The sequence below is a fragment of the Xenopus tropicalis genome, chromosome 8, assembly GCF_000004195.4.
Source record: "Xenopus tropicalis strain Nigerian chromosome 8, UCB_Xtro_10.0, whole genome shotgun sequence".
Lineage (NCBI taxonomy): Eukaryota > Metazoa > Chordata > Amphibia > Anura > Pipidae > Xenopus > Xenopus tropicalis.
The window spans coordinates 93033645-93055704 of record NC_030684.2 but is presented as its reverse complement, the minus strand read 5'-3'; the positions used below and the strand labels follow the sequence as shown (position 1 = coordinate 93055704).

Below are 22060 nucleotides of genomic sequence, written 5' to 3'. Positions count from 1 at the left end.
TGACCCAGAACGTATAGCAAATGTGCAAGTGGTTGAACCCCTGGGTAATAGTGACCATAATGTTATTTCATTTGATGTTTGGTGCAGGAAACAAATTTACACGGGGGCAACAAAGACACTGAATTTTAGGAAGGCAAATTTTAGCTCCTTAAAGCGGACCTGTCACCTTAAGAAATAATTTCAAATTGTTTTCTATTGTGTTTGGCAAGCAAAATAAACTTTACTTACACTATATAAATTATTTTAATCTTATTTTCTTCAGCCTTGGAATTCACAATTGCAGCAAGCAGGCAGGGGCCATTTTGTGGACACTGCTATCAAAGCAGGCATTGCATTACGCCAAAATCTTGTTTTTGTGCCAGTATGGGGGGACCTGATACCCATGTACATGCACTGGTTACACAATTAGATGGTGAGGAGGGAGGGGGAATGTGAGGAGTGCAGTGACATCTAAAAAGTTCTGAATTGAAAGTGAAAGTAACTGTGTGCCACACCTCTATGCCTAAGGCATAGAGGCGGGGCAGGCATTATATGATTGACAGCTGGGATTTTAAAATGCTTTTATAATGGGTATGGATGTGGTAATAAAAAAAATATTTTGGGTTTCATGTTTAATTTGAAAAGGACTTTTATTATACAGCTTTTTATGTCTAGGTGACAGGTCCACTTTAAGGGCAGCGCTTCAGGGCATAGTTTGGGGCATTATGTTTTCTGATAAAAACACAGAGCAGAAATGGTTGTCATTTAAAATGATATTAATATCATTACTGTTCTCAATTCATTCCATTAATAAGAAAAAGTAGAAGTGTTAAGAATCACCCTATGTGGCTTAACTCTGAGGTAAAGAAGTTAATAGGGAAAAAAAGGAAAGCTTTTAAGAAATATAAGTCAGAGGGGACAGTAGCTGCGTTTAATGAATATAAACACTATAACAAGTGTTGTAAAACAGCAATCCGGAAGGCAAAGAAAGAAAATGAGGAGCGCATCGCGGCCGAGGCCAAGACTAACCCCAAAAAGTTTTTTAAGTATATTAATAGTAAAAAGATGCAGGTTGAGTGTGTGGCCCCATTGAGTTATAGTAACAATATGGTTACAGCGGATACAGAAAAGGCAGATGTGCTTAACCAGTTCTTTTCTTCTGTGTATACAGTAGAGAGGCCAAGTCCCACCTAAGAGCTGCACTGTTGCCTCAGCTCCAACTTCACAGTGGTTGGCACAGGATATGGTGCTTAAAGGGTTACACACAATAAATGTAAACAAGGCACCTGGGCCAGATGGAATACACCCTCGGGTACTGAGAGAGCTAGGGGCAGAATTGCAGTGGCCCTTGTTTCTGATATTCTCAGACTCTCTTTCATCAGGTATGGTACCTAGGGATTGGAAGAAGGCGAATGTCATTCCTATATTTAAAAAGGGAGTAAGATCTCAGCCTGGCAATTATAGGCCTATAAGTTTGACATCCGTGGTGGGCAAGTTATTTGAAGGCTTGTTAAGGGATCACATTCAAAATTATGTAGTGGAGAATGCCATTATGAGCAGTAATCAGCATGGCTTTATGAAGGACAGGTCATGTCAGACCAATTTAATTGCTTTTTATGATGGGGTAAGTAAGAAGCTGGACAGTGGGGATGCAGTAGATATAATCTATTTGGATTTTGCCAAAGCATTTGATACCGTTCCCCACAAACGACTGCTTTCTAAGCTAAGGTATATTGGTCTTAGTGAAGTCGTTTGCACATGGATAGAAAACTGGCTACAGGATCGGGTACAGAGGGTGGTTGTTAATGGTACATTCTCTACTTGGAGTAAGGTTCTCAGTGGGGTCCCTCAGGGTTCTGTACAAGGTCCACTTTTGTTTAATTTGTTCATAAATGACTTAGGGGAGGGTATTATGAGTAATGTATCAGTGTTTGCAGATGACACAAAACTCTGCAGACCAGTCAATTCTATCCAGGATGTGACATCCCTGCAGCAGGACCAACTGGCAATCTGGGCAGCTAAGTGGCAGATGAGATTTAATGTGGATAAATGTAAGGTCATGCACCTGGGATGTAAAAATATGCAAGCCCGTATACCCTTAATGGGACTGCACTAGGCAAATCCATAATGGAGAAGGACCTTGGAGTCCTTGTAGATAAACTTGGCTGTAGCAAGCAATGCCAGGCAGCAGCTGTCAGGGCAAACAAGGTTTTGAGCTGTATTAAAAGGGGTATAGATTCACGGGAGGAGGGGTTTATTCTTCCCCTTTACAGAGCGCTGGTAAGGCCTCATCTAGAATATGCTGTTCATTTTTGGTCTCCAGTGCTCAAACGGGACATTATTGAGTTAGAGAGGGTCCAGAGAAGGGCAACTAAGCTGGTAAAGGGTATGGAAAGTCTCAGTTATGAAGAAAGACTGGCCAAGTTGGGTCTGTTTACACTGGAGAAGAGGCGCTTAAGAGGTGACATGATAACTATGTTTAAATATATAAAGGGATCATATAATAACCTTTCTAATGTTTTATTTACCAGTAGGTCCTTCCAACGGACACAAGGGCACCCACTCCGTTTAGAAGAAGGGAGGTTCCATTTAAATATTCGGAAAGGATTTTTTACATTGAGAGCTGTGAAGTTCTGGAATTCCCGAATCAGTCGTGCTGGCTGATACATTATATAACTTTAAGAAGGGGCTGGATGGATTCTTAGCAAGTGAGGGAATATCCCTTTTTCCCCCTCTGCGGCAAATTAGAGAGTCTTCAGATGGGGTTTTTTGCCTTCCTCTGGATCAACTAGTAGTTAGGCAGGTTATATATAGGCATTATGGTTGAACTTGATGGACGTATGTCTTTTTTCAACCCAACTTACTATGTATGTTACTATGTTACTATGTGAGATGTAAAAAATGTCTCATCTCTGGTGTCAGTATTTCTTTAATGTTTACACTTAAATACATTTTTACTGACTGGATGCTTTGAGAACTCTTGTACATTACCTTAAAATATTCCACCAGACCTCGGCAAGTGATTCTGTTTCCACTGATTTCTTTAACATCCAAGTTCTCAGGGCTCAAAAGCCATGGAATAAATACCTTCAAATTCTTTATGAATTCTTCATCTATTTCTATAAAGGGAAACATGATTTTATATATTCAAAATATATATTACTATTTGTAGTTTATGCAGATCAAGTGGTGCCTTTACAAAGCTTATGTCACGTAGAAGGGGTGGTTTACCTTTAAATGAACTATTTGTATGTTATAAAATGTCCTATTCTTAGCAATTTTGCATTTTCCAGCCTCTCATGCAACCCACTGCCTGGTTGCTAAGATAAATAAGACCCTAGCATCCAGATAGCTGCTAAAATTTCAAAATGAAGAGTAGCTGAACAAAAAGATAACTGAAAAGCCACAAAAAAAGAAAAAAAGAAAACGGATTGCAAATTCTCTCAGAAAATCAATATCTATGTTATACTACAAGTTAATTTAAAGGTGAAGAACCCCCTTTAATTTTCAGTTGTAATTTGTAGGAACCAAACAGTAACTTGTAGTAAACAAACAGGTTCACACATGCCATTAAAACCTATTTTAAATATGCTTCAGTTTGGGAATGCTAAAATACACTGAACTTTTTACACCTGTAAAATTTTAGCAACTCAGACACTGCAGCAAAAAGGTCTTAAATAAAAAAAAATTAGTCTAATGCTTTTCTGACTTTAGGATATAATGGAAGAATCCCTTGATAGGGTTTTTTTATAGGGTGAGATGAGAAGCTGTAAAATCCTCTCAATTGTCTGTACTGGCAGATAAAATAATTTTACAAAAGGGTGTGATGCTTTTTAAGCAAGTGAGAAAATATAAAGATACTGATATTCATACTCTGCCCATTTACAATCACATGTCCAATATTCAAAGTCCTAAAATGGCCACAAGTAAAAAACAAGAGGAACAGGGCACTCCACATCTCTTGTGTTTTCTTATTACATTATGGGGACTTACAAGTACATTATGGGGACTTACAAGTAGTCCCCCTGTATTTATTGGTTTAGTATCGATATTATGTAAATCTCTTCTAGCTGATTGAAATAAGAGGTATGCCATGACAGAGGCTTTGTGCAACAATAGCAACATTTGCATCAGGTCTAATAACTCATAGCAGCTAATAAGATGTTTGCTTTTAAACATGTGGACAGTAGATACTGCGTGCTGTTTGCTTGCAATATGTTACCAGATCTGGTGCAACCTTGGAAACTTTTGTTACATTACCACATAGGTGTCTTAGCTAAAGCAAAATCCAATCTTTGATGCTGTTCTTTGACAACCCTATGGAAAGCACAAACTAGGAAATACCTGCACTGTAATAATAGGGTTAAGCAGTGATTACATGAATGGTGTACAAGTGTATCAAAGTAATTAATATAGTATGTACTATTGCCCTGCATAGGTAAAAATTGTGATTACTACAGAAACCCTTAGGGCAGTGGCAGAGGGGGAAATTAGTAGCTCCGCAACAATGAAGATTTGTTGCGGGTCAACTAATCTCCCCGTGTGCCACTGCCCTTAAGGTGGCCACACACGTGGCGATTTTAGATCTTTTGTGGACCATCGGTCGCACGAAAGATCGTACAATCTGCCACTAACCGTTCAGGACTGAAACGGCAGATAAGGAGGTAGAAAAAATAGGATTTCTACCTCCTTCTGCCGATTCAGCCCTGACGGCAGATTTTGCTCAGGCGCCTTCTATGGCACCCAATCAAAATCTTTTACCCGGCCCGATCGGTGAGTCGACAGATATCAGCAGCCTCCTGCGATATCGGTCGACTCACCGACTTGCCATACACGCACCGAATATCGTACGAAACAAGGTTTCATACGATATTATCGGTGCGTGTATGGCCAGCTTTATATAGTTTATATCAACAAAGCTGCTGTGTAGCCATTGGGGTAGCCATTCAAACTGAAAAAAAAGAGAAAAGGCACAAATAAGCTGTGTCGATTATCATTGAATTCTACATAGCTTATCTGTTATCTGCTATGCAACTTCTCCTTTTTTCCAGCTTGAATACCTGCCCCAGTGGGCGGATACATAGCAGATTTGTTTATATATAGGGTTTCTGAAACAAACACAACTTTTACCAGTCAAGGGCAAGGGCAGTACGTTATATTTAAATTACTTTATAACCCTTTCATTTTTTGGTTACTGTTCATTTAAGGATCTGACGGTAGGTGATCACAAAGTCCTGTATACATTTAAAGATAGAGAGTATGTACATGCAGTAAATTATTTTCCAATATTGAAAGATAGTAAATGGAAGATAATACCTACTATTAAATAGGTTGCATGTTCCAGTTACAATATCAAAAGTTCTTTTTTTACTGACAATGCATACCTTTTAGTTTTCCGTCAAAGTTTGGGTTTGTTGCTACAGTGAGGCCTGGATGGGGCATGAGAAAGCAAGATATGTTTGTGAAACAGGAGTGGATGTGCTTTCTTACATTCTGCAGCTCTTCATGCTGGTTTTCAGAGACCTGTAAGTAAATATGTGTTATCACGGAAGCTCACTTATTTCATCGGATATGCAATTAGTTTGTCCTTAGCTGTACATTTTAGAGAAGGTCGCTAAGTACTCAAAAGCCACTGGTTACTTCAGACACTAATGCGCTAATTTATCAGTTTTCGAGTTTGTGAAGTTAAGTTTGTTTTTCTACATCGAACAAACTTGCATATCAAATTTCTCATTTCTCATGCTCATTTATTTATAAGGAAAACTTGTTAAAATAAAAAACTTTTTTTAAGTTTACAAACTCAAAAAAATGAAAAATATGGCTAGACTTACCTAGGACAACTCCCACTGACTTCTATAGAAACTCGCAAGCTTTTAGATGGCAAATTTTTACATCTGAATTTTCACATTTTTTTGCACTTAATAAATACCAGGCATCCGAGTTTTTGAACCATAATTTGAATTTGAGTTTTTATTGTGCAAAAAGACTTGAATCGTGAAACAAAATCAAACTTGAACATTGATAAATCACCCCCAAATAGACTGCAAAGCCCTGTAGCTTTAAAACCCTCTTAACCCATAAAGTGCTGTGATATTGTTCTACTAAAAGGTATTACTAGCAGCACCCAATTTGTTTCTATCAATTTGCTACTGTATATATTCAGAAAGGAATGTATATGACCAATACCCTATAAACAGCATTTAAACAATGAATATATAGCCAGACTTTTGTAATACTTATATGCTACATCTGGAACCTACAAGTCAGTGAATCCACAAACCTTTAGCCTCTTTTCCAAAAACTTGTTGCCTCCGTCAGAACCATAAGGGAATTCATATGGAAAACTCCAGTCACGTACGAGAAAAATAAGGGACTAGAGAGAGGGAGAAAAAATAGTGAGATAAATCTTGTACATTTCCTATTATACATTGGCATTGGTTGTCATATGGTTTTGCAAAAAACACTGGGGGAACTAGATAAAATATCCTTTACAGAGGTTTGCTCCATTGGTGATACAACTGTATGATAGTTGTATTATACAGTATTTAACCTATTCCTCCACCTATCCCTAGCAGCAGTGTAATAAAGGATTGCTTGTTGTAATGTTGGATGTAATCTGTCCTATGATAGGATGAAGAAGAATGGTCCATACTTAACCTAGAACACAAATGTAGCTGGGGCTAGAGCTCCACTAGGATTTAGTAATTGAGCCTTATAACCTGTTCACTGTGCAGCCTTAGATACATTTGGGGAAACTGATGAAACCAAAGGATGCCAAAACCAAAGGAGAAGCATAGATATCTTTGATGTAGGCCAATAAGACTACTTTGGCAGTTTTGTGGGAGATTCAATCATTATATATAAACATTAGAAAATCCCCTAAAACCTAAAAAACAGAAAGAACATATACACTTTGTGAGTACATCCAACAAATATTGTATACTTCTTCCCCAGGGGAGTGACTACCAAGGAAGCAGACCCTGCGCCTGCTAGGGGGGCACAGTGGGTCCCTGAATGATAAGCAGTTTTAATACATGTTGTTAACTTTAATATATTACATTCTGAGTGGGTCTCCATGCTCTGAGACATAAAAACATAGTATCGGCATTACTTTGAAGATAATGTTGTTGGATTTATCTTCTAAAAATTCTATCTCCATATTTCCTGAATGAAAACCGCTCAAAGGCTTATTATCATTAGAACTTAAAGGATAAGGAAAGGCATTTTTTGCATTTTATTGCCAACAAATTAGTCACAATATTGCAAGCTAGAACGTTATATTCATTCTACAGAATTCTTTACCAAACCTGAGTAAACAATCATTGAAGCTTCCTTTGTTTATTTAAGATAGCAGCTGCCATTTTAGCTTGGTCTCATTAATTTAAGTGCTGCAGCTTTGGCTGCTGGTAGCTCAGATTACAGCAGAAAGGGGAAGGAGAGAGAGCAAAGATGGGAGGGGACAGAGCAAAAGGAAGGGGGAGAGAGGAGCAAACTGAGCAGACTCATGCCATGCCCTGAAGGATTTTTCTGAGAGCAGGCAGTCTGACACAGAAGATCATGTATACAGAATAAAAGAAAGAAATGTGGTGTTTCTTTTATGTGTTTATGGTTGTATTTACATAGACCTTTCTAATAAAGCTTACTTTATATTATATATATATATTTAGTTAATGTGAGCAAGGCTCCAGGGAAGGAATAGGGTATGGAAGCCAGGACAGCAGTGGTTAGAATTTCCTGCTAGTAGAACAAACACCTTATAGCGATAAATATTTCAGTTTTCAATTTGTTAAACTTGGATCACACAGTCTAAAGTACAACCCCACCAGCCCAATAAATAGTGACTGCCTGTGGCATCTTGCATCAGCCCGTCTGGCATTTGCCACAAATTGCCACTGTGGGCCTGACTGTTGTTAATTTATTGTGGCACAATAACGCATGCTGCAATACTTTTTTAAACCTCTCTTACCCTTAGACAATTGTTATATTTTTTAAGCTGTTAGTGCCCCTGAACCTTATGTGCTATTTTGGTCAGTTTTGCAAAGCTTTATGATTATGGTTTATCTGAGGTATATTGAGCTCTTAAAAAGGCTTCAGATCATGCTCATATTCCTTTTTCTATTTCCATTTTCCATTCACCTCAGTCTTTTTTGTTTTCAGCATTTAATTTATTTGAGATTGTTCAAGCACAAAGCTTTCTGAACTGTATAAGCAGTGCACTGTTTTTCTGAAAGTTCATAGCCTCACATACCAAGAAGAGAAAAATCCTGGGAAGATTTCCATCTAAGCCTGTAATGGGAAAGATGTGCAGCACATTATGACAACGGCCATCTCAGAGACATCCTAATCCTTTCCTCCACATATTAACCATATTTACTGCATACTTTTTAATCAGGATTCTCCTCTGGTAAAGACTGGAATACTGATATTCTGTGTATATACAGGGAATTCATTCCATGAAAACCATCCCATGTAGCGTTGTTGCACATGTAAAGAGTCTTATTCTCAGTCTGCCGATAAAATCAGGCAGAGAATCAGCCCCAATGCGAGCATCAGTCCTATCGTGTGTCTGCACTTTAAGCCACTGTGTCAGCCCAGTTGTAGGCACACAAAGCAAATTTTAGCACCAAATTGTGTGCGTATGCATGTCTGTTTGTTTGATAAATACCTTCTATTGGACAGCACTGCAAAATATGCTGGTGTTTAATGATAATAATAATAGCTACTATCTATGCAGGGGAGTCTGGACTGAGTAATATAGTAATGACCTGTAAGTAACAAAATATTTGTAATACCCTTCATTTATTGTACAGTGCTAAAGAAAATGTTGGTGCTTTCTAAATACATGTTATAATAATAATAATAAAAATAATAATTTATGAGACTACAGATTCACAAAAGATGTAGAAACCTGTGAAACCTGAGAACTATTTATAAAGCTTCAAAGTCAACGTTAAAGCTTATCCTGAAAAATTTTTTAAAGTACGATTTGTCCATCAATGAAAACGATCATTTCAAATTATATTGTCCAACTGAAGATGAAGTGAAAACAGTGGGCAGCTGCCAGCTGACAATTAATCATTTTCATTGTCAACAACTTACATTTTCAAACCTGCCCAATCAATTTTCTGACTGATGCTGGATGAAAAATCGCTATATGTACAATTGTTCGGTGCCTACTAACCTTACGATAATTTGACAGATTGCACTAAAATTGGTCATTATGGAAAGAAAAATCTTAACGTGTATGGCCACCTTAAGGGCTGTGGCAGACAAGGAGACTAGTCGCTAGAGACAGATCTCCCTTGTCGCAGGCGACTAGTCTCCCCGAAATACCATCCCACCGGCTGCGATTTCCCCAAAATCTTCAAGGGAGATTTTTGCGGGCGACTAGTCTCCCCGTCTGCCACAGCCCTAAGACAAGAATGTGAACATGGTCAGAAAGTGATCTGAAAATGGGTCCATCAGCTCAAGTGAGATTTCCATGTTGAACACTCAAATCTCTTAAATATACAAAGGAAGTGAGGGGGAAGTGGTCGATGGCTGAAGTTTTATTGTGCTGTTTTGTTTGGCAAGTTAGAATGAGATCCAGCTGGAATCTATCTTCTCTATCAGTGACACAAAGCTGGCTACAAAACAACATTTGCAAATGCCTCAGCGCGTTGAGTCAGCACAGGAACAGATCCAGACTATTTATCTCCTGCATAGAATGCTCTGAAGCCACAAACTCCAGGCACTCATACACAAAATTAAATACAAAAATTGCTGTTAAATAGGCATATCTGGCTATACTTATATATTCATATTTTAATACATATATATATATATATATATATATATATATATATATATATATATATATATATATATATACATGCCTCTACCCAATACCATCCCCATGTAATCATATTAAGTCCAAAATCTGCATATGTGCACATCAATCCTAAACAGTGACATCATCCTAAACGGGGATCTTTTAGCTCAAATCTGTATGTGCATACTCCTGCATAACCATGCTAACCTGGGATACTTTTAATCTGTATGTGTGGTCCTGTGCCCCAATTATTATGTAAGCAATATCTCAGTCAATGATAAACTAATAATATGTATGCATGCACCATTATCCACCCATCTGTAGCTAAGCCAACTCAAACCATATTCCTCACCCACAAATATATAGACAGGTAGCAGAAACCTTTCTGTGTTTATCATCATAACTGGGACCCTTTGCCTTATTTTTTATGTGTGAACCCTCAACCATTGTCTAGTTATACTATACTGGAATCCTGGCCACTCATATGCATGTGTGCATAGCCTGCACAAGTCTCAATCTCTTCTAACCAACCTAACCTGGAAACCTGTGTCCCATAAAATTAATGGGATTTACAATGAAAAATTGTTTTTGTTGTTTGTGGAATGCTCTTTTAGAGCATGCCATAAAGTTCTATTCTCCCGATGGCCACAGTAGAAGCATGCCGGTATATTGACCTATTTTTGTGAGAAAATACATATTATATTTTTATTTTGTTTTATACTAATCAGAGAACAAAGACAAAAGGATGCCTACATAATGACTTCAATTGTGGCTGCAGCAAAGTATGGCAAAAATGTCTTCTTTGTATTGCCAAATCTCTATGGAAGGAATGTAACAAGTGGGATTATAAAGTTGTTGGATGTGTATACATACTTTTCATATATTATTTGTGCATAGCAGTATTTTAGGAGATGTGTGCACACGTGTATTAAGGGTACTTGATGGCACTGGCTATATTCCAGCCAGAAACTCTCCCTGCAGTTATATCTACAGTAATGAGGTGTCTCTTCTGATAAAAGTAACTTAATCCATTTCATAACTGTCCTACTGGTGTGTGACTAAATATCCACACTTGTGCAACAACTACTAGATATTTTAAGTACACTTTAAATTAAATTGTGTTAAAATACAGCTGCTGGGTTGTGATTTATATAATACCCATCCCCCATACTATGGGGCCCCCACTTAACTGAATTGCTAGGGGCCTGCTCTTTTTTTAAATGGGACCATGGTCATGGTATAGTGTGGTCATTTAGTTTAAAGGAACAGTAACACCAAAAAATGAAAGTGTTTTAAAGTAATTCAAATAAAATGTACAGTTGCCCTGCGCTGGTAAAACTGGTAAGTTTGCAACAGAAACGCTACTATAGTTTATATAAATGAGCTGCTATGTCAACACGGGGGCAGCCATTGAAGCTGGGAAAAAGGAGAAAAGGCACAGGCACATAGCAGATAACAGATAAGCTTTGTAGAATATAATTGGGTTTTATCTGTTATCTGCTAAGTAACCTGTGCTTTTTATCCTGTAAATGGCTGCCCCCGTGGCTACACAGAAGCCTCATTATATAAACTATAGTAGTCTTTCTAAGGAAAACACACCAGTTGTACCAGTACAGGGCAGCATTACATTATATAGTAATTACTTTTATACACTTTCATTTTTTGGTGTTACTGTCCCTTTAACCCCAGTTGTGAGTAAATGTGCTGAAAGGACCTCTCACAGGAAAGTGATATATACTGTATATGACTGCTGGAAAAGTCAGGCACTTGTGGCATCTGAGCTTTTACAATGAAAAGCCTGAGTAGTAGAAAAGAGCCAAGTGTTCCTGATCTGCTGTCAAGCACGGTTTTAACCACTTGAAATCACAAATTGCTGACGAATCCTCCACATTCCCCAAAGTTCACTTCACTTGTTTAGAAAGTTCAAAGCAAATGCAAATTGGATTCTGTCATGATTTTTATGGTGTACTTTTTATTTCTAAATTACATTGTTTACATAGCAAATAATTCACTCTACCATTTAAAATTTTATTCTTGAACCAACAAATGTATTTTTTTTAGTTGTAATATTGGTGTGTAGGCGGCCATCTCAGTGCATTGTGTCTGAATCTGAGCTTTCAGAAGGAGCCAGCGCTACACATTAAAACTGCTTTCAGATAAACCTATTGTTTATCTGACTCGGATTTCTTACTATTAAGTGCTATTCTGATATCTTCTGGGAGCTGCTATCTTGCTAACTTCCCATTGTTCTGCTGATTGGCTGATGGGGAGAAAGGGAGGGGGGTGATATCACTCCAACTTGTAGCTCAGCAGTAAAGCGTGACTGAATTTATCAGAGCACAGGTCACATGGCTGTGGCACCCTGGGAAATGAAGAATATGACTAGCCCCATGTTACATTTCCAAAAACAGGTTTCAGTGCAGGATTCTGCTGGAGAAGCTCTATTAACTGATGTTTTGAAAAAAAAACAAAAAAAACATAAGCACTCACAGAAACGCTGTCAAAAGATTTGTTGTCTCTGTTTCCTGTGCCAGAGACACGCAGTTCCCTCCTCTCTTTCCTCTCTTGCTCCCCCCTCCCTCAACAATGCTAAATACTCCCTCCCCCCCTTAGGAATGTGGATCTGAGCCAATCAGCAGGAAGCTTGCCTCATAGTCTGGAATTAGCAGGAAGCTTCCTCACAAACTGAGAATGTACAAGGGTCTTGGTCTCGGTGCAGGAGCGAGGCATTATGGGAACATTCTTTACAGAGCTCAGCGTTTTTTTTTTTCCTATGAGGCATCTGATCATCTGAACGGGAGAAATATGGGGAGACTTAAGGGCACTATTGAGAGAACTGAAGGTATGCCTGCATCTTGAGATTAACTCTTTATTAGCCTTTCCTTCTCCTTTAATGCATTGTTCCCAAACCTATCCGCAACAAACTCTTTCCTTTCTTTGGTTACCTTCCAAAGTCACAAGCCAGCTTATTTTGGCCCAGCTGATGAAGCTGCCCCATTGCTTTTATCAGGGTGAGCTACTGCAGAATAAATCAAGGCATTTCATACAGGGTACTTCTTGTGTGTTGTTTTAGCTGTACCCCTTGGATGTATGCTACAATTGCATGTATATTTTGTTTACAGAAGTGATTCATTGCTGAAGAATTTCATAGTGCACTCTCACTCTCTCTATCCATCACCTCTGTCTCTTTCCCTATATGTTTTTGGCACTACAATTTTACCTTGGATCATATTTTTTTCTAAAGTTTTACTCTTTACATTACAGCACCACCTGCTGGTCTACTTGAAAATTGCAACAATAACTATGAGAGTGTACTATATGGTGCTTTTTTTGTCATTTTTCTTTTGTACAAAATCTAATTAAATGTAGTTTAATAAAAAAAAACATTATACAATTTGTTTGTGTTTGCATTATACTTGCTTATTAAATATGGCAGCCTTCAATACATATATTCTACAATATCAGAAGATTTTTTGCACAAGGCTGCATTATTTAAGTAGGCACCTGAACAGTCATCGAACAAGTGTTGTACTAACTCAATTTCAGTTATATTCTTTCCTTTTGTGTGCAAAGGGTGGATGTATATCTTTTCTTGTTGTAACTGTATATTTGTAACTGTATATTTTCCTTGTTTGCATAATGTCTAGCTACCTTCTAAATGAAAGCTAGACTGACCATTGGCATTTGTTTGCACTAGCAGCTGGTTCCATATATTAAGTGGGTTAGAACAAGCACTAATATTTTCAAGTTTTGCTTAAGTATACAGGCCACCTCCCCAACTGAATTGCTCATATTTCCTCCAACTGGAGTGTGCCCTCCTTTTGCCTTCCAAACTTCAGAGCTAGACAGCAGTGTTGTCAGCTGCTGTCGGGTCAGGACTACAGTTTGGCTACTAGTGCAAACTCACCTAATCACCAACATGGGAATGAAAGTGAGACATAGCTACCAATAATGCTCTTTAATTTTTTTTATTGCATATGAATGAGGCGCAAGAGTTATTTCGCTGAACACATCATGAAGATAAGCCTATTGAGTGGCAATTCTTTGTGTTTGTGAATTACTTTCTAGTCTCCTAACCTGACTAGCCTGCTTTGCTAAATGGGCAAAATGGAAATTTGCCCAGGGCCTACCATGGATGTATAAAATGTGTAACTTTTCCCCAGTCTTTGAGGGTATTAACTGTTAATTAGAATTTTGTCTTGCCTGGAATTTTTTAATTTAAATTTTCATAATTTTGTCTTAGCATGCACTTCTCTTTTCTACACTATTCATGATAAAAGTTATGTTTTAATGGCAAAGTTCAGTGAGGTATCTGCATGATAGAGGGGGAGGTGCAACTTTATAGGCATGGGTCATATTTTTTCTCTTTTGATTTTGAGATCACTATTGAATTTTAACCCTGCACACCCCCTGTTGTTTTCTCTAGTTAATGGAGGGTGCCATATATAATTTAATTTTCTTTCGTTTGTGGGGTGGACCTGCCTCCCTGTCGTTCTCTAACTTTCTGTGTCCACACTAACTTTTTAGTGCATGCAGCTGCTCCGAATCAACCCCTGATCCAGCATTAAGGCAGTGTATTTGTAAAATTATATTTTAACTGTATCCCTGAAAAGGTAAAAGTGTCTTTTATAAATGCAACGTCTTTTGGGTCTGTTTTCCTTTAAAATGCTGTGTGTGTAGAACTGCAAACTTTTATTGAGATTGCATGGGGGGGGGGGGGGGGGCACTGTTTTGATCATTGCCCAGCAGCCACCAAGGCGTTTAAACTGCCATAGTTATCATCACTCTATAAAGTAGTCCTGGGTCAAACAGTCCTGCAGAGATTTGAGCGGTGACAACAGATTGTCTATTTGTGTGTTACATTTGGCAGAGGCATGGGGAATTTTAATAATCACCAATAAAGTTTATTAAATAGACCTTCTCCCTAGATAGGAGTGCTTAAACATTATGTTTAGGCAGAGAGCTGTATAGCTAAAGGTATCTGGGAATAATTTCATGCTGCTCACCTGGAAGGGTTTCAGAAATGTCTCCTCCATTGCCAGCCTTCCATACTCTGTAAAGAGCTGTGTTGGAAAATACAAGAGAGAGGTGATAGATCAGGTGCCTGGAAGATTTGTCATTTAGTGCAGTGGCTTCTAGGCAAAAATAAATTCAGGCCGATTCTCTCCACCTGTGTTTTGTCAGCAGGTGGAGAAAAGCAGATTCGCTGAGTGCAGCGATACCAATTGGAGATCAGCTCACAAATGCATGCTTTTTGTGTTTTTCAGGCTGATCTCTGCTCCTTGTAGCTGCACTCAGGTTGACGTAGTGCCTGTTAGTGCAGCTACACACAGGAGCATATAGGTGCGAATCCGCTACTCTCAGCCTGCCTACAAAACAATGACTGAGAGAAGCAGACCCTACACTTATTGTGTGCTTGTCCTTAATATACTTATACTTTATATCAACTAATCATATGTTACATATTTGGATGGCAAATTTCTGAATGATTTATGTACAGTTATCAAAGGGAAATGTGTGGCTTTACGAATTCCATTTTTAATCTTAATAACAGTATTAAAACATAATGGAATTGGTGTTACATTAAGTCGTTCAATTGTAGGCAATAAGCATGACACTAAAGTTTTATTCCAATTGTACATGCTCCTTTTGGAGCAAAAGTGTTTCGTAATTACCTGTAGGTGTTGTAAATCATCTTCCTGAACATTCTGAGACAAGTTGTACACCTAAATCAGAGAAGTTAGGTTACATCCTAACAACCAAAATAGCAGGGTTAGTAAAGAAAAATGAACACCTTGATTGGCTAAATTCTGCCTAGTAATTAAAGTATCTGTTAAAAGCTTAAGACTGATGCCACATGGGGTTTATTCTCAGCCTGAGAAAAAAAACAGGCTAAGGGGCACATTTACTAACCCACAAACGGGCCGAATGCGTCCGATTGCGTTTTTTTCGTAATGATCGGTAATTTTGCGATTTTTTTTCGGCGTCTTTACGATTTTTGCTTAAAAACGTGAGTTTTTCGGCGTCTTTACGATTTTTGCGTAAAAACGCGAGTTTTTCGGCGTCTTTACGATTTTTGCGTAAAAACGCAAAACATTTACTAACCCACGAACGGGCCGAATGCGTCCGATTGCGTTTTTTTCGTAATGATCGGTAATTTTGCGTTTTTTTCGGCGTCTTTACGATTTTTGCGTAAAAACGCGAGTTTTTCGGCGTCTTTACGATTTTTGCGTAAAAACGCGAGTTTTTCGGCGTCTTTACGATTTTTACGATTTTTGCGTAAAAATGCGAGTTTTTCGGCGTCTTTACGATTTTTGCGTAAAAACGTGAGTTTTTCGTAGCCATTACAAAAGTTGCGCAAAGTCGCGTTAAAACTTGCGCGAAACGTCGCGCCTTTTAAGTTTTAACGCTACGGAAAAGGCGCGACTTTGCGCGCAAGTGTTAACGCTACGAAAAAATCGCGACTTTGCGCAACTTTCGTAATGGCTACGAAAAACTCGCGTTTTTACGCAAAAACGTAAAGACGCTGAAAACTCGCGTTTTTACGCAAAAAGCGTAAAGACGCCGAAAAACTCACGTTTTTACGCAAAAATCGTAAAGACGCCGAAAAAATCGCAAAAAATACGAAAAAGTCGCAAAATGTTCGTTTCCAATCTAAGTATCAGCCCCTATGCTGGTATCAGCCTTATTTCTTGCCTGCAGCCAGAACCATTGCATCGACTCAGGCAGGCACATGTGAATCAGCCCCTTTGTGGCATTAGCCTCAACAGTAACAGAAACTCCCGATAGAAATGGTGACAAAAGTGTCACACCTTTGTAATAAGATTGATATAGCCCTTTTTAACTGATCTGGTTGAACCTCTCCTATGTGATCAAAGTCCAGCACATCACAGATAATATCACAGCAGATTGGACCAGCTCAAGGGATCAGCCCACAAAGCTATGCAATACATACTTTAGTTTAGAGAACTTTGTTATTCAAGGAATATTTAAGCTCAACACTAGTAAAAGTATATGTTAGGACAATATGTTTGTACAGTAGCTTTTAGGTGGCCATACACGCACCGATATTATCGTACGAAACCTCGTTTCGTACGATAATCGGTGCGTGTATGGCATGTCAGCGAGCCGACCGATATCGCAGGAAGCTGCTGAAATCGGTCGGCTCGCCGATCGGCCAAGTTAGAAAATTTTGATCGGGCGCCATAGAAGGCGCCTGACCAAAATTCTCCCTTCAGAGCTGAATCGGCAGAAGGAGGTAGAAATCCTATTGTTTCTACCTCCTTACCTGCCGATTCAGCCCTGAATGGTGTGTGGCGGATCTGACGATGTTTCGTGCGACCGACGGTCGTACGAAACATCGTGAGATCGCCACGTGTATGGCCAGCTTTTAGCGCTAAATAAACATTGCATCAACTTGACTAGGAGTTTGCTCATGCTGTCAGCTGGAACACATCCAACCCACAATCTTCCAGGAACAATAATTGAAAAATGCATACAATTTCCACTTCTCACCTAGCACTTGTGGTTATTTAACATACACTGTGAAAACTGATGGTAGTAATAATGTCAGTGTGGGGGTTTTAACAGTAAAATATTGGGGTGGGATTGAATTATTATACCAGTTGCACAGGACAGAGCACAGTCAGGGGGCTAATTACAAAATTTCTTATAATGCAACAGTGTACCAACAGTGTGCTAACAATTGTATCATAATCATTCCTTTAGTCCTTTTTTGCACAAAAAACCTTGTGCTGGCCATATCTGTGAATAAAAAATTAGCATTCAGTTATACCCTATAGGCAAGTGGGAGAAGTTATTCATAATAAGGATATATTGGTGCTATATAAAGGCTAATCATAAGAATTTGTATGCACACAGCATAAAACACCTTATATCCACCTTATTTCAAGAGCATAATTTTACCACAACTGCTATTGGTTTATAATAGGTGCATATTTGATAAACATATAATATACTGACCATACCTGTATGGAGCTAATCATAGTACTGAGGGCAAATACTGTAGCAGAATCTCTGAGTGTAGACTGGCTATCAAAGGTTCCTTGGGTATCCATTAGTAACACTGCGACCTTCAGGCCATGCATGAAACAAAAAGGTAACAACATATCAGTAAGGGCATTCCTTTATGACTAAATACTTATAGATTTTAGATTTAGTTGGGGTTTTATTCACAAGCCTATTTTCTACTGATGAAGATCAGCCTCTTACCCCCACAGTGTCACTTATACTGTTAAAATCAATCATAGGTGGAGAACATGGAAGATTTAGTGCCCCCCCCCCAAAAAAAAAGACCAACCAACATATATAAACATACCTTTATAAACTCTTAAATAGAAAGCTGTATATTGATAACCGCCCAAAGCAATAATTTCACTTCTCTCCACTGGAGCCAGTAGCTCTCTTTGAAAAAGTTTCTGAGAAGCCCTGCCATTCACCCAGGAACCTCATTATTTAAACTACTGTCCTCAAGTTATTTTTGAATGATCACTCACTGAGCCTCCTGACAGCTTTAAGTAAAGTTCCTGGATAGAAGATTTCATAGAGTTGTGCTGCAGTTACAAAAACAGCCAATAGTTGACACTAATGCATTATACCTTGTTACCATCAGGATTTTCCACCAGAAAGATTTCACTCCATATTTGAATCCCTGTGGTTTCCCGTTCAGAACCTCCTCTCCAGGAGAAACCAGACAGTGGCTCATTATAATCACCAAGCCAATCAACTGTATCCTGGACAGAAATACAAACAATATTGAAAAGAGTTCAGTAAGCATTGTAAAGGGTTAAAGAACTAAAGTTTAGTGACCATAGTGCTGATAAGCGTTATCGCATGCTTTTTTGCATTAAAATTGACACAGAAAAAATGCGTGATTCGCTAAAGTGTTATTGCATGCATTAAGTCGCATATCACGTGCGTTAAATAGCGCACAACCGAATGCGTTAATTTTAATGCATTGCATTAATTAATGAATAGAAATAGTATTAACGTATGATTCACAAATACATATGAGGTGTTAAACGTGATAAATATCATGTTAGTCTATGCGAAAATTAACACCTACTTGGGGCAGGCGGTAATTATAGAAAAGTACAGTTCATGAGCTTTTGGCAACAGAATATGGACTTTGCAGTGTGATTTATTCAAGTATGTGCTGGCCCTAGATGATGCAGCCTCCAGTTTGCAGGGAAATAGTCATTTTCAGAACAGTAGTTTTCCGTAAGTAATGGTGTGTATGGCTAACATGGCGTGCGTTTTTCCGCACGCGGCGACAATTTGTGCGCACTGTGTTAATTAACGTGCGTTGCATCAAATACTGCACGAAAATAGTCTTCGCGACTTAAATAACGCAAACAGCGTCTAAATTAACGCAAGTATCCTTTTAGTGAATCTTGCGTTAAGTCGTGAAAAATAAGACGCAATAAAAAATTTTAACGCATGCTATAAATAGCGCTCGTTTTAACGCACTTTAGTGAATCAACCCCTATAATTCTTATTACAGTGTCTAAATAGTTTCAACTTTTTGTATGTTATAGATCAGTGATCCACAACCAGTGGCTCGTAAGCAACATGTTGCTCACCAACCCCTTGGATGTCGCTCTGTGCCTCCAAACCACGTAGTTATTTTTGAATTCCAGACTTGGTGGCAAGTTTTGGTTGAATAAAAACAAGATTTACTGCCAAATAAAGCCCCTGTAAGCTGTGCATAGAGACTACCTAATAGCCAATCTTAGCCCTTATTTGGCACCTCCATGAACTTTTATGATCCTGCTCTCCCAAGTCTTTTTACATTTGACTGTGGCACACTAGTAAGAAAGGGATCATTTAGGGATCATTTTTTATATTTTGCCAGTGGTCTGAAAGCCACTAATCCCCAACTAGTGGAGGAAGAGCCTTCTGTGGGGCAGCAGTCCACAAGCGGCTACCAAATACCAACCACAGTCCTTAATTTGCATCCCAAAAGAACTTTTTTTATGCCTGTGCGGCTCACCAATTCCAATTTCTCCATGTCTATGATGGGATGTCCAATTCCATGCAACAGTAAGCAGGTAAACCTGGAAATTCTATTTAAATATATACAGTATATAAACATCTGCAACAATGCTAATAAAATTAGCATAAAACCAAATAATAAATCATATATGTCCATATATAAATCATATATGTTCAAAAAATTCTATTTAAATATATATATAAATAAACATCTGCAACTAATTAATTAATTAGGATGATAATATGTATATTCTCTTGGATTTTGTAACAGGATCGTAAAGCACATAGTATATACCGTTTTGTACATATATCTCAGCATAAAGTCCATCAGGAATGATTTTCCTTTTCTAAATGCTCCAGCTACTGACACAGCAACCACCTCCTTGTCCCTGACTGCTTCTGACAGCAGAATGCGGTTCAATGCGGCCTCATCCAACTCAAAGGAATGGTCATCTTTAACCACCAGGACCTGAACTGGGTGAGCCTTCTTCTCATATTCCTCCTCCTCTGAGCTCCAGTCATAATTTCTGTCAGTAAATCCACCTAGAGCCAAGAGGTGACAGTTTGCCATTAGACACAGAACTTCATGATTACAAAATGAAATCGGTAAGAATGAATTAGGTCTGCAAAGGATATAATGAACCCATTAACACTGACTGTCATTTTTGATTTTCATAGACTACATGTATACAGTCTTATGATTTCCAATTTCAGGCAGTTTCAAAATGTGCACCCCTCTATTTCCCATTCCATTATTAACAGCTTCTTTTGCCATTTCAGCACTTTTTGCATGATGCAAATAAGCAATACCATCAGACAGTAACAAAAGATGGGTTAAAGCACACATTTAAGGCAACATCAGGGTATAACTGTATATGACATAATGTTGATATTAATAAACACTTCCCATTTAATTTTTCTCCCAGACCCTGTATATCTTATTAATGGAATGATGTAGAAAGGAAGGACTATTAAGGCTATATCCCTGCCTGCCTCCAAAAGGATAGACATACAGTACCATAGCATCAACAAGTAATGCAGTGCTGTATAGAGACAGTTTTCTAGATACTCCATATTTTGGTAGTTGTTAATATTATTTCAGCATCTGTACCAATTATTCAAACAAGTATGCAAACACAAGGTGGCTATTACAATATAACACCATAGTCCGAAAGACACTGAACTGGAACACCTTATACCATGCCCTGAGTGAGATTTAAAAGATTTAAGTTCCAGAATTGCATATACACAGGAGCCCAAACTGCCTCGCACAGGCCCAATCGCATGTGCCAGTCTACAGTATCTTATAGAAGCCCTGGTCATATCTACCAAAATATCAGATTATAGGTCAGGCCTGCCTGGCACACAAATTATACAAAAGGACTGCTACCACCCTATTCCATATATCACATATATGGATCCATTGCCCACCCCTCTTGAATAGCATGCTGCCGAAGGCAGGCAGCACTCTATTGAAGGGGTTAGCTGCAGGTCTCTGTGCTCCATAAAAAAAACACAGAAGCCTGCAGCAAAACACCAATGATTTCAGACATTTCTTTTTGTGTTGTATTTAACACCACAAATGCAAAAGAAACTGTTGCAGAGAGTAGGACCTGCCTAGGGCACAATCATTTGAGGGCACACTTCACTTCTAAGGGTAAAAGAAAAATATATATATATATACATACACACATATATATATTTTTTTTAATCCTGGTTTGCTTGGCCTTTAATAGCATTTAGGTTTAGTAAACCACCTGCCCCAACCCCCTGCAGTGGGTGTTGTGTACTACAGACCACTCCTCATGCCTTTATTGCCGGTATGTACCTTTACTAAAACTGTTTGATGCTACTATTAATGCGCTACGGCACATGCTGTGTAGGCAGTGGCACATACAGTATATCTAATGTTATCGAAATGGATGGGTAACAGAGAGAGCTGGAACACTGGTGTGGCTCGCGCTGAAGACAAAGGAGTAAACCAGCTTATTTTCTGCCTGCTGGCACAGGTACAGATTTGGGGGCAATATGGATTGGCTACTGCTGGCACAGGTACAGATTGGGGTCTTGGGGCAATATGATGGATTGGTTGCTGCTGGCACAAGTACAGATTGGGGGGCAATATGGATTGGCTGCTGCTGGCACAGGTACAGATTCGGGGACAACATAGATTGGCTGCTGCTGGCACAGGTACTTGTAAGAGTTTTGGGGGCAATATAAGTGATTGGCTCAGGTTCAGAAGGGGTGCTGGCACAG

At 38.6% G+C, this 22060-nt stretch overlaps 1 protein-coding gene across 4 annotated transcripts in view; it reads right to left on the bottom strand.

The window, feature by feature from the left end:
* atl1 (atlastin GTPase 1) overlaps positions 1-22060 on the bottom strand; it is a 44306-nt gene that overhangs the window by 9869 nt on the left and 12377 nt on the right. For all 4 annotated transcript variants that reach the window (XM_031890536.1, XM_012968596.2, XM_031890535.1 and 1 more), the window contains 8 exon segments: positions 20100-20347; positions 18409-18543; positions 17779-17883; positions 15466-15516; positions 14797-14853; positions 6260-6352; positions 5364-5502; positions 2971-3098 (listed from right to left, as the gene is read on the bottom strand). In XM_031890536.1, coding sequence (XP_031746396.1) covers positions 2971-3098; positions 5364-5502; positions 6260-6352; positions 14797-14853; positions 15466-15516; positions 17779-17883; positions 18409-18543; positions 20100-20347 — 956 coding nt within the window.